Source organism: Saccostrea echinata, unplaced genomic scaffold (genome assembly GCF_033153115.1).
Source record: "Saccostrea echinata isolate AGI-Se365-2 ecotype Australia unplaced genomic scaffold, CSIRO_AGI_Sech_v1 ptg000009l, whole genome shotgun sequence".
Classification (NCBI taxonomy): domain Eukaryota; kingdom Metazoa; phylum Mollusca; class Bivalvia; order Ostreida; family Ostreidae; genus Saccostrea; species Saccostrea echinata.
Window position 1 is genome coordinate 41,584,334 of NW_026889758.1, and position 13,347 is coordinate 41,597,680.

The window sequence follows — 13,347 nt, forward strand, 5'->3', positions numbered from 1 at the left end:
GTGCCATGGATGAGTAAGCATCCCCTGTTGACTGGTCATTGTCATGATCGGACAAACGGGAAAATCCGTAGACAATTCAGTGCTTAAATAATGACCTAACAATAAGTATGAACTAGATGCTGTCATGAGACAGAAATACCCGCACTAAGGTGTTTGCCTCTAAATGCACACTCCTTCATATTGGGCTTACCAAGGAAAAAGTCCAAATAATTCTATAATTTACACAGTACATGTATTCGTCAAATCGAGCATAAAATGCTCAGGTGACCATGTGACCCATGAACCTCTTATACGCATTTCATATACTTAATTCATTACCAGTCTGAAATAACAGAATTTAATTAATGATGTAAATTAGATTTTGATAAAAGGGGGGGATATAAATTTTTGGCCCATAATTGGAACTTTTTAAATTTATTTTCTCAACAACAAATAATATTATTTCAGTACAAAGCGTTTTTGATGAATTTATCAAAATGTGCAAACTTTTTTTAGTATTTGATTAAGCAAAAACCTCCTTGAAAAGCCATACCCAATCAATTTTGTCCCCCCCCCCCCCCAACACACACACACACACAATTTGCCTGTTTTTGGAAATAGGCCTAGATGGCAAAGTTATGTTAAAACATCGTTTGTTATGATAATTTAGAATTTGTTCTTGTATTGTACATGTATGTGAACACCTTTTTGAAAATTTCTACATCACATTGGGCTTGCGTCACCCTACCAGTGCGAGTACTAGTTTTACCATTATCATTTTTAGATTGCACATGCCATGTGACATGGTGCAGTGTTACATGTATATCAGTGGAAATTAATTCATTTTGTGTTTTAATTGGATTATATTTCATGAAGTTGACAGGACCTATGACAGTCGGTAAGTACAAGTTTAAGTTTAGATTGGGGTAAAATAAACCGAAATGCAAATAGTTAGGTTAAAGTTTAAAAAGGATCAAAGATCATCGGCAATCTCCTATGCAGAGTTGTCGTTCGTTTCTGAATGTATGAGCCGATGGTAGAGAGGGGATCAGATGCCACAATAGACGAATTTCGCATTCTGAAGAAGAGTTATCTCCCGTTGTCGACATTACATTCAGTTACAGGCACAGATCCGGGAATTTTTTTCCGGGGGGGGGGGGGGGGGGCAAATCTCAGTCCAAAAAAAATTCCAGCGCAGAATTTCCTGAGAAGCAAAAAAAAAACAAAAAACAAAAAAAAACAAACGAAAACAAAAACAAACAAACAAAATAAAAACAATGATGGTGGGGTCCATGTTTTTAAAGGGGGAGGGCATCCAAAGTCATTTTTTATTTGCTTCTGTAAATCGGTATATAGTCCTATTTAAATAACTCTGCAAATTCCAGGGGGGGGGGGGGGCTTCCAATCCCCCTAGCTGCTTCCTGTCCCTGAAATGACAAATGATCATGTGACTCCTGAATAGTAGAAAACTTTTCCATTTGACTATACATAATTTTGTTTCTTGTGTTATTATGTTATGTACATCTAATGGTTTAAGGTTATGAACCCCTGGAGGTCATCCCCACTCTCTTAATGAACTGGAAATGTTCATAATATGACTACATCAAATTAAATAAAAGTGCATCAATGATAAGATTACTTGACATTTCATTCATGAATTTGGGTCAACCCATGTACCCTCCTCGAATTAGGAATGAAAATCATTCAAAGAGATGGACCATTAAACTATTTGTATATATTCACATTTTTTTATGTCAAACCAAAGTATTAGACTAGTTTGCATACATGAACAAACAGGGGTCTGGGAAGGGGCAAGGGGAAGGAGTTATCTCTTTACGTCTTAATTGTTGAAAACTCCTAAAATGAATGTTAACCTCAAATCTGACTTGTATGTCTTCATTATTTTTAAGTGGTGGTGTCTCCGTATGAGTGAAAAATTCCCAAGAGGGACATTAAACAACAAGGTTGTGCATTTTAAAATTCACTAAGCTCTGTGGTTGAATTAGCTATACCAGTTTAGCTTATTTTGCTACTCAAAGCACCTTAATTAACTATTTTTAATCATACTGTTTTCTGAAATGTGAAGTTTTTTCAACATGATATAAGTCATACCTTTTCAGCTTCTGAAAACAATGCATGAAAAAAAAAACTGCTTTTCAAATACTGTAACTCTTTCCAAGTACTTGTGATCATCAGTTTTTAGCTTACTTGAGTTTTTCTGGTTTTCTGATCACATTTTGTTTGTCATCCATCTGTCCGCCTGTAAACTTTTCACATTTTTGTCTTCTTCACTAGAACCGCTGGGCCAATTTCAACCAACCCTGCCACAAAGCATCTTCGGGTAAAGGGGATTCAAGTTTGTTCAAGTGAAGGGTCACACCCTCTTTCAAGGGGGGGATAATCAAGAATTAGTGAAAATTTGGTGGTATCATTTTAAAAAAGTCTTATCAAGAACCACTGACTGGGCCCAAAAAGTTGAAACTTTCTTTACATAGACTTAGTGTAGCTTCAAATTTGTTAAAACTATGACCCACTGGGGTAGGGTGGGGCCACATATGGGGATCCAATGATTTACATAGGAAAATGCAGGGGATTTTTTCCATCATAAATCTTCTCATGAACAGCAAGGGCATTATTGTCGTCCGTTTTCACAAAAGGGACCTAGGGGACATTAAATCTCATTTGTCTGTCAGTCCGTCCATTTGTCAGTCTGTCAGTCTGTCACAATAAATTTAACCTTGGTCATAACTTTTGAATAATAAGAGATAGGGCTTTCATATTTCACATGCACATTACCTACAAGAACTTTCTAAACATACCATGATTTTTGAACCCATGACCTTGACCTTGAAGTTTGACCTACTTTTCAAAAAATTTAACATTATTTTAAATGATCATTTTGAAAGAGAAAAGATAGGGCGTTCATATTATACATGTATATTACCTGTGACAAGACCTTTCTAAATATATCATGACTTTTGACTCTGTGACATTGACCTTGAACTTTAACCTACTTTTCAAAAATGTTATATTTCCTTATAACTTTTCATTGAGAAGAGATAGGACTTTCATATTTGACATGTACATTACCTGTAACAAGTGGTTTTCGAGCATGCTATGATTTTTTTACCCCTTGACCTTGATGTTTTACCTAATTTTCAAAAATTTTAACTTTGGTGATTACTTTTGAATGACATATGATAGGGCATGCATATTTGAAACAATATGTCATAAATAATGGCATCCCATCCACTAGGACACGGAAAGCAGGGGACCATAATTCTTTGAATTTGCTTGTTAGTCATTTTGATATGGAAACATCCTCATATAGTGTAGATTCAAGTTTTTTATGCCCTGCCATGAATATGGTCGAGGCATATAGTGTTTTTCATGTCCGACTTCAATAAAACATCATATGCTGATACATACTGATGTAAGCTTTTCAACTGCATCAAAATTTTTGACCTTGACTTTTCCTTTGACCTTGACCTTACTTTTCTTAAATTAGTGTCTAGATCAGTTTTGAATAAACAATTCAAGATATATTTATCAAACTTCATATGCTGAAAGATACTGCTGAGAGCTATCAATTGCATCAACTTTTTTGACCTTGACTTTCCCTTTGACCTTGACCTCACTTTTTTAGTCCCCTACCGGTGAAACCGGAGGGGACTATAGGTTTCCTCTGAGTCTGTCCGTCCATCTGTCTGTCCGTCTGTCTGTCTGTCTGTCCGTCTGTCTGTCTGTCTGTCTGTCCCTCTGTCTGTCTGTCAGTCTGTCCCACTTGGTTTTCCGCACTTTTTTCTTAAACGCTTGTAGATATTGAGCTGATTTTTGGTATGTGAGTGTATCTTGATGAGTTACAGATCAAGTTTGCATTTCGTTCCGCTTCATTGATTTTTGACGGAATTACGGCCTTTTCAATTTTAAGGGTTTTCCCCAATTTTCTTCTAAACGCTTGTAGATATTGAGCTGATTTTTGCTATGTGGCTCTACCTTGATTAGTTATAGATCAAGTTTGCATTTCGTCCCGCTTTATTAATTTTTGACGGAATTATGGCATTTTCAATTCTTAACGGGAACCGGATTACACTTGCCGGTAGGGGACTAGTATTGCTAATGCAATACTCTCAGAATGCTGGTTAAATTAGTATTTATCTACGTTTTAAATAAAGCATTTCTGATATTTTTATTGAACTTCTATGCTAATAGTAAATACATACTGATATAAGCTTTTCAACTGCATCAGCATTTTGACCTCAACCTTACCTTTGACCTTGACCTCTCTTTTCTCAAATAAGTGTTAAGCTCAGTTTTAAATAAATCATTCAAGATATTTTTATCAAACCTAATATGCTGATATGTATTAATTAGAGCTATTCAACTGCATCTAAAACTTTTCACCTTGCACTTTCCTGTGACCTTGACCTCCCTTCTCTTTAATTTGTATTTTGCTTAGTTTTAAAGAAACAATCTAAGATATTTTTTGTAAGCATGTACTTATACATAATTTTGTGAGAATTTATCATCTATATCCATTTTTTTTAGATTTTAGTTTCAATTTTAAAGAAACTGTTCAAGATATTCTCATCAAACTTCATACACTCATACAAATTCTCATGTTGCATTAGTAATATACATTCCGCGGGGCATTTATGTCCTATGGACATATTTCTAGTTTTCAAATCATGACCTCCGAGGATAAGGTCAGGCCACAATAAGAGATCAAAGTTTTATAGAGATTTAAAAGGAAAAAAAATCTTCAAAATTCTTCTTTTTAAGAACTAACAAAAGCATGATTAATATGGAAACATTCCCAAGAAGTGTAGATTCAAGTTTGTACAAATCATGACCCCATGGGTTAGGGAGGGGCCATTTTTTTCCTGCCCCTATTTGCTATCCACATGAAAATGCAAATTTTAAAACCATTTTACACATCCACAGGACAAAATCAATCATCTTCCAAATGATCATGATTTAAGGCTAGTGCATAAAATATAAGGGAAGTTCTGGGAACCAGGATGTTTAAACATGTTAAATATTTTTAAAAAAAAAATTGACCCCCATTTGACCCCAGGGGGAAAATAAAAATTCCGAAACCTTACTGCACTTCTATAGGACACCACCAACCATCTCCCAAAAGATGATTAGGCTACTGTGTAAAATGTAAGAGGAGTTCAGGGAACCAGGGGCTTTTTGCATAAAAAACGTCATTTTTTGACCCCCATTTGATCCCGTGGGTGAAAATGAAAATTCCGAAACCTTACTGCACCTCTACAGGACACCACTAACCATCTCCCAAAAGATGATTAAGCTACTGTGTAAAATGTAAGAGGAGTTCAGGGAACCAGGGGCTTTTTGCATAAAAAACGTCATTTTTCGACCCCCATTTGACCCCCAGGGTGAAAATGAAAATTCCGAAACCTTACTGCACATCTACAGGACACCACCAACCATCTCCCAAAAGATGATTAGGCTACTGTGTAAAATGTAAGAGGAGTTCAGGGAACCAGGGGCTTTTTGCATAAAAAACGTCATTTTTTGACCCCCATTTGACCCCGTGGGTGAAAATGAAAATTCCGAAACCTTACTGCACATCTACAGGACACCACTAACCATCTCCCAAAAGATGATTAAGCTACTGTGTAAAATGTAAGAGGAGTTCAGGGAACCAGGGGCTTTTTGCGTAAAAAACGTCATTTTTCGACCCCCATTTGACCCCCAGGGTGAAAATGAAAATTCCGAAACTTTACTGCACATCTACATGACACCACCAAACATCTCCCAAAAGATGATTAGGCTACTGTGTAAAATGTAAGAGGAGTTTGAGAAATAAGAGTGTGACAGACGGACGGACGGACAGACATGAGTAACAACAATATACCCGAACTTTCTTTAGAAAGTGCGGGTATAAAAACGCGTCAGCATTCGACTTAATGATAGATTGTATTTGCTCATACTTGTTTTATCAATGTATGTATCAATAGCTTGCCTCGTTTTAGAAATGTTTCGTACGTGGAGCATGCTCTTGCGTATCGAATCAACTGGGCGATTAAAACCCCATATGCAGGTAATAAGGGCATATTGCTATATAATTAAGGGAAGTTGACGATAGAAAAGTTAAAATTAAACATTCTCGGCTTAATCTAAAAAGTACGATGACCGACAGCGGGTGCCACTTTTGTTAAAGAATACGAGGGTTGTTCAATAAATAATGCAACAAACAGTATATCATAGTAAATGTAGATCTATTCAATTATATTTTTTCACAGTTGAAAGGTTCCATTAAAGAGCTCCCAATTTTTCCTATTATCCTCGCAAAGAATTTCACTTTTAAAGTAAGCATGGTCACTACACTGACCTGAAAACTTTTTAAAATGATCTCTGCCAAGAAGATGAAAATTAGAGCGTATGTGAAAACTGCTTTTTTAAATAAATCGCCGAGAAACTCATTTTAAAGATATGATCTTTATATGTGGAAAGAATAGTCTTTAATCTGTAAAGTTTTCAGATTGATTCAGAAATTCAAACGTAAAAAAAGAGAGTTAAAATATAAAAGTCAAAGTGGTCAATTGAAATTTGTAGGGACACCAAAAATTATCAATGAAATGTGCAACATGATACTGCAGTATCTGAAAATGCCAGATTTACATCCAAAGACGATGTTAGAGCACTAAGCATTTCATCGTTTGTTTGTTTGTTTGTTGTTTTACGTCCCTCTCGAGAGTTTTTCACTCATATGGAGACGCCACCACTTGCCGGTGGAGATCTAGAGCTGCAAATTTTGACCTATGCACTTAGGGCCATTAAGCAGTGAGGGGTCTTTTTCGTGCCAACATCTACTGCGACACGGGACCTCGGTTTATACGGTCTCATCCGAAGGACAGGTCTCCACGTCCCACAGTGGAGCATTTCATCCATCGTCATAACATTTTATGGAATTCTGACAACTGAAATGAATATAATAATATTTTATCAGATATCTGCCTTAATTTCTTAAATTTGCCAAAGAGAAAAATACGCATTGAATGTGCCAACGGTCTACTTAAATACAAATATTTTAAAAGACAGAAGAATTGTTAAATTTCCCTGGTGGATGACGAAACATGGGTGCACTTTTTATAGCCAAAAAGGAAGATCAATAATAAAATGTGGAATCAAAGAAAAAGCTATCGTTCTTATTATTGTAAAGAGAAGCAAGGTCTCCAAGCATGTTTTATCAGTTTTCATTTTTTTTCAAGAGGTCCAGTAAAACATGTTGATACACCCAAAGGAAGGACCATCAATGATAACTTTTATGTTGTGCACTGAGGAAGATAAACAGATTTCCTGCAAAGGAAGTCCAAATACGACCCCAGGGTAATTTTCTTGCACCTGGCAACGCTGCTGCAAATAAGCACAGAGAAATAAATAAAATTCTGAAGAAAAGAAAGTTTACTGAGATTTGATATCCCCCATATTTGCTAGATGAAATATATGGAGATAACGAGCTCAAAAGTCCATTAAACATTACAAAATAGGTGCTGAGCAAACACGGACCTCCAACATCAGAGGTGGGATCAGGTGCCATGGAGGAGTGATCATCCCCTGCCGACCGGTCACACCCGCCGTGTGCTCCTTGTCATGATCGGGAAATAACAGAAAAATCCGTCGACAATTCAGTGTGTAAATAATGGCCAAACAATTAGTATGAAAAACGTTAGTCAGCATTTGACTCAGTGATAAATTGTATTTGCTGACAAGGTCATTGTATCGACCATAGAACTTACGAAATGATGACTTTAAACGAGACTGCTGATATTTTTGTTTTATCAGGTTGTTTGTCAATAATTTACCTCCTTTTAGAAATTGTATATACATAGAGCATGCTCTTGTGTATCGAATCAACTGAGAGATATAAACCCCGTATGCAGGTAATGAAGGCATATTGCTGCATAAGTAAGGGAAGCTGACGATTGAAAAGTTAAAGTCATCACGTTTATCATAAAGCTTGGTTGTTAGATTACCATTAACGTCTTTTTCAAGTAAAATATCCAAATATGAAACAGATGTGTCAGACTCTGTAGTATCTTCTATCTCAAGCTCACCAGGATATATCGTATCGACAAAAAAGTGGAAATAACCATTGTTAATTGACAATACGTCGTCGATATATCTAAATGTCGAGTTGGAGGCCACAGCAAGTGTTTTCTTCTTTTCACGTATGAGATTTTGGACAAATTCTGCTTCATATGAATACAAAAAAGGTCTGCTAATAACGGGGCGCAATTGGTACCCATGGGAATTCCAATAGATTGTTGGAAGACCTGGTCTCCAAAAACCACATAGATATTGTCAATCAGAAACTCAAGCATCTTTTTAATGTCAACTTCAGAGTACTTGTGTGTACAATCAGAATGGTTTTAACAAAATAATTTTGCAAATGACCAATGACAAGGTAAGTAAATTTACGATCTCAGCCATTGTGAGACCTTTTTATTCTAAAAAAATGCATGACAACAATCAAAGGAAGATTGTACAATACTAGATACGTCATGGAAAGTGATATTCATCAGTGTCTTTAGGGTATCCCTAAAGATGGGATGCTGAGGTTTTCTGGTCATGGGCACAAAGACTTAAGACGTGTAAAGGATAACAGGAAATGACTTGAGGGATTAAAAATGTTTAGAATATATATTACGCACTTTCCTTACTTTTAAATGACCCATTGCATTGTTTATTGAACGATGCTCGTATTTTCATTTTGTACAGCGTCTTTTGTCAATTTTCGTTGTCAAATTAGAACTAAACTAGTAATGCTATACGTACATGTACCATTATTAGACTGACAATATTCACCCGGGAAAACCCTTAAAATTTTTTCATGTGATAGTATGAAATGCAGATACATACAACAGGTTTATGTCAAGGAGGAGATAAGGTTCTAGCAGAAATGCAAGATCGAGATAATTCTAGATTAGTATTGTCTCCTAGATATTCTTTCTCGACAGATTTTTGTAATTATAATTCATATAATTCTTTGTTATTGTGCGTGTTTATTACATCATAAGTAACCAGAATGAAATTTTCTAGGACTATCAGAGATTTGATTTTTGTTTGTAATCGGACGATGTTTTGTTTAACAATGCGCACATGGAAATGATCACTAGATTACTGTAGTCAGCTATACATGTATTTTGCTTAAGCGTGCCACATTGAACTTTGCAGGCTGCAATGGCCTTTTAAAAGAGTTTCAAGCACTTGATTTATTTAGGGAGCAAATACAGACTCTCACATTTAATGTTGTCATTTTATTTTTGTTTAAAACGGGTATAGTAGGTATAATTCCTTGTCTAAAGTTTGTTTTTGATACATTCCAAAAACTAAAGACTGGATGCTCTGATGTAGAGCTACTAAATCGGTTTGTCTACCTTTGTATAATACATGAAGGTAGAATCAAGTTGTCTCACACTCTCTAAGATATATTGATATATTTCCATCACAGCAACCGTATTATTTTTTTTATCCACCTTTTTATACAATCCCACGATTTATATTATTGGTTACCACTCGTCTTCCGCAACAGCCATGACAGGTCTCTATCGCGTGATTTACTGAGACCTGCGCTTGAAATTTAGAAAGGCCTCAAATAGTAAATGTAATATCACTAAACATCGATAAATAACAGCATTCGAGATGGATTTTTGTTTCCGAAACAGCAATATTTATGCTTAAAATATAGGAATTCCAATATTGATCCTCTCCTTAGATCCAAAATTCTCATTGGCTGTCTCAAAATAAAATCGATCAAGGTCAGTAAACATGGTGGAAAAACTCAAGTTGTGATGTTGGCATACACGAAAAATAACTATAAAAAATCTATGGTTTATTCATTAAATTTTTGGATCAATGTATGTCTTGCATGACTACATTTTTTTAAAATCATATATGAAATGTTGATAAAACAGTCACTTTCTAATAATTTGAGCCTAAATTCGTGCGGTAGTGAATCACTCCCACACTTACATCATTATGGAGATAACCAGACTGTTTATATTACATGTATAAACGAACCATAAAAGTATTACTGAGTACTAGAAGCACTGTGCTACTGATAAGTTGTGAATTTGAAATTTAATTCGGTATGCAAGTATTGGAAATCTAAACGAGAATGTCGGTTCCGGTTAGAGGCACGAATTTTATAATTTTCATTAGTGGCATCGGTTCTAATATTTTCCTGGCACGTCAAATATCAAAATCGTGGAAAAAGCCCAGAAAATGTCCAAGTTTTCAGAAAAATTTACAGGCCACATCCAATTATATTCCAAAAGATGATTTGGTGAAGATTGAAAAAAAATGTTAGGCCTTCTTGGGACATGATTCTTGTAAAAAAAAATCGTTATTTTTCTACCCCCGAAATTATCTCCCAGGATAACAATGAAAACTCTGTAACCTCTCTGCATGTATACAAGACACTATAATCATACTTGAAAAAATAAATTGGCTACTGCTTACAATGTAAGAGTACTTTGAAGATAGTGTTCCAGGTGGACGGACGGACCTGAATTTTGTTTTGTTTGTATTTTGTTTAACGCCCCTCTCGAGAATTCTTCACTCATATGGAGACGCCACCACTTGCCGGTGGAGAGCTGCAAATTTTGTCCTATGCTCGGCATTTATGGCCATTGAGCAGTGAGGGATCTTTTTCGTGCCGCACCTACTGCGACACGGGACCTCGGTTTATACGGTCTCATCCGAAGGACCGGTCTCCACGTCCCACAGTGGGATTCGAACCCGCGACGTAAGGATCAACTCCTTACTCCGCGACTCTAGAGCAGATGCTCTAACCACTGCGCCACGCGGGCGACATGGACCTGAATTAAAGCAATATACCCGAACTTTCTAAAGAAAGTGCGGGTATAATTATCTCTTACTTGTAATAGTATTTTATATTTATATATATATATATTTATATTTATATATATATAGAGAGAGAGAGAGAGAGAGAAACTTGTCTAATCCGGACACCACTTGTTCCAAAGAAATTGACCGTATAAGACAACATTCCAGATTAGACAGCATGTAAAACTATTGAATTTACTGCAAGGGAAATAAAGTTTACACCGTAATAGACAAGATTTCGGATTACACAACATCCGGATTAGACAAGTTTCAGTGTATGTATGTGTGTGTATATATATATATATATATATATATATATATATATATATATATATATATATATCAAAAACACACAAAACTATATAGATGTAATGCCCCCACGTAGGGTTTGCCTCTAAAAGTACATGTGCTCACTTTTATATTTGGGAAAGAAGGGAAGATACAACAAATATTATTCTATAACTAAAAAGTCCCTTTTGGACCCCCAATCGCCCTCAGGGTATATACCAAATATATATCAAAAATACACAAAACTAGATGTAATACCTCCACGTAGGGTTTGCCTCTAAAAGTAAATGTACTCACTTTCATAATTCGGTAATAAGGGAAGAAACAACAATAATTCTATAATTTAAAAAAGTCCGTTTTCAGCCCCCAATCGCCTCCAGGGTGAAAATCAAAACACCTAAATGCACATCTACAGGACACTCCCAGACTTCCAAAATATGATTGGGCTACTGTGAAAAATGTAACAGGAGTTCAGGGAACCAGGTTTGTGTAAAGTTTCAGTATTTAGACTGGTCTCAGAATTTTGATTTTTACCGTGGGGGCCGTATGTAGGTAAAAAAAACACTATTGCACATCTACCGGACACTCCCAATCATATTACAAAATATGAATGGGCTACTGTGAGTTTAAGAGGGGTTCAGGGAACCAGGTTTTTGTAGAAAAACGAGACTTTTTGACCCCAATCGCCCCCAGGAAGAGAACTGAAATTCCGAAACCTTATTGCACATCTACAGGACACTCTCAATCATATTCCAAAATATGAATGGTCTACTGATCAGGGAACCAAGAATTAGAGGACAACTATTTTTATCCCCATTAGGCATCCAGAGTGAAAATGAAAATTTCAAAATTTGCACATGGTCAAGGCACCACCAATCATATCCCAAATATGAGTTGGCTACTGCTTAAAATGAAAGAGTAGTTTTAGGAAGAAGATAGTGCGACAGACGAACGGAGGGACCAAGAAAACAATATACTTTAACTTCCTTTTGAAAGTGCGGGTATAATAAATTGTGTATCAAAATGTCTTCAAAAAATTATTTCCTTTGACATTTTTTATAATGTTCAAATGGCTTAGGTATTTTGCGCCAAATCGTGGACAATCATGCTTAAATGATTTGACGCTTTTTGCGCCTGCGTCTACCATCGATTAAATCGTCTACTATTTACTTCATGAATTTGTTCGTTTTCATGTTTCTACAAACATTTTTTCTTTCCTCTTCATACCATTTTGTATCAAAAGTTCTATAGAAGTTGCTAACATTTCTTGCGCTGTCTATAATGGAATCTCCAGATGACTCAGTGGCTTCCGGATACACATACAGAGTCTCCTACCCTAAGTAGTTATCTAGATATTAACTAACTTAGTAAAAATCATCAAATGATAACTTTTTACTTACAAATGTAGTAGAAACATTGAATCATATCTTTTTCATTACTTTATATATTAAAATCATCAAGGTCTAATATTTTTTCTTGCTTTATCGATTATTTTATCCACCTGAGTACATTAAAACTATGTTAAAGAAAGGGAAAAATCTTTTCTTTTCTACTATAGAAATAAATTTGAATGATAATAAGGGTAAATAATTATACTATATAATGATGTTGATGAAGAAAAAGTTATGGTATTTGCACATTTTTAGTTATTTTGAACAAAACAGGTAAGCACCATAAGTATTTACAAATCTGATACTGGTATCTGAACTTAAACAGCAACTATACTCAAATGTAAAGCGGCAAATGTTCATAAAAATATCGTCATTTTCCGTACCTAATGAGCAACTGACTCCCGAATCTTTGCTATGAACACAAATGTGGTCACCAATTTCTGCTTTAGGACACTGGAATAAATTAGCCTCACTTCCTGTACATTTAACATCGTCCATCCATATAGGTCCTTGTCCTGGTCCAAAGAAAGCCCCATTTCTGGCCACAGCATTTTTCCTGAGGAGAATTTATTATAGAATTGACTATATAAATTATTTTGTTCATCGAGAAATGAATCTAAAAAGTGAATCGCACACTTTATGAAAGCATAAAGCTTTCATAAAAAAGTGTGCGATTCGTTTTTCAGATTCATTTCTCGATTAACAAAATAATTTATAAAGTCAATGCTTATAATTCACTTTCAGTGAAAAACATGTCACTTTTTATGTACATACTCATTATTTAGCTAACTCAAAAAATTGTGCACGA

At 35.5% G+C, this 13,347-nt stretch overlaps 1 protein-coding gene across 1 annotated transcript in view; it reads right to left on the reverse strand.

Moving 5' to 3' along the window:
• The window catches only part of LOC133182738 (deleted in malignant brain tumors 1 protein-like), a 50,164-nt gene that overhangs the window by 3,390 nt on the left and 33,427 nt on the right, over positions 1–13,347 (reverse strand). The window contains exon 10 of the mRNA XM_061317585.1: positions 12,923–13,095. Within this exon, the coding sequence (XP_061173569.1) occupies positions 12,923–13,095 (173 nt within the window). The remainder of the gene's footprint in view (positions 1–12,922; positions 13,096–13,347) is intronic.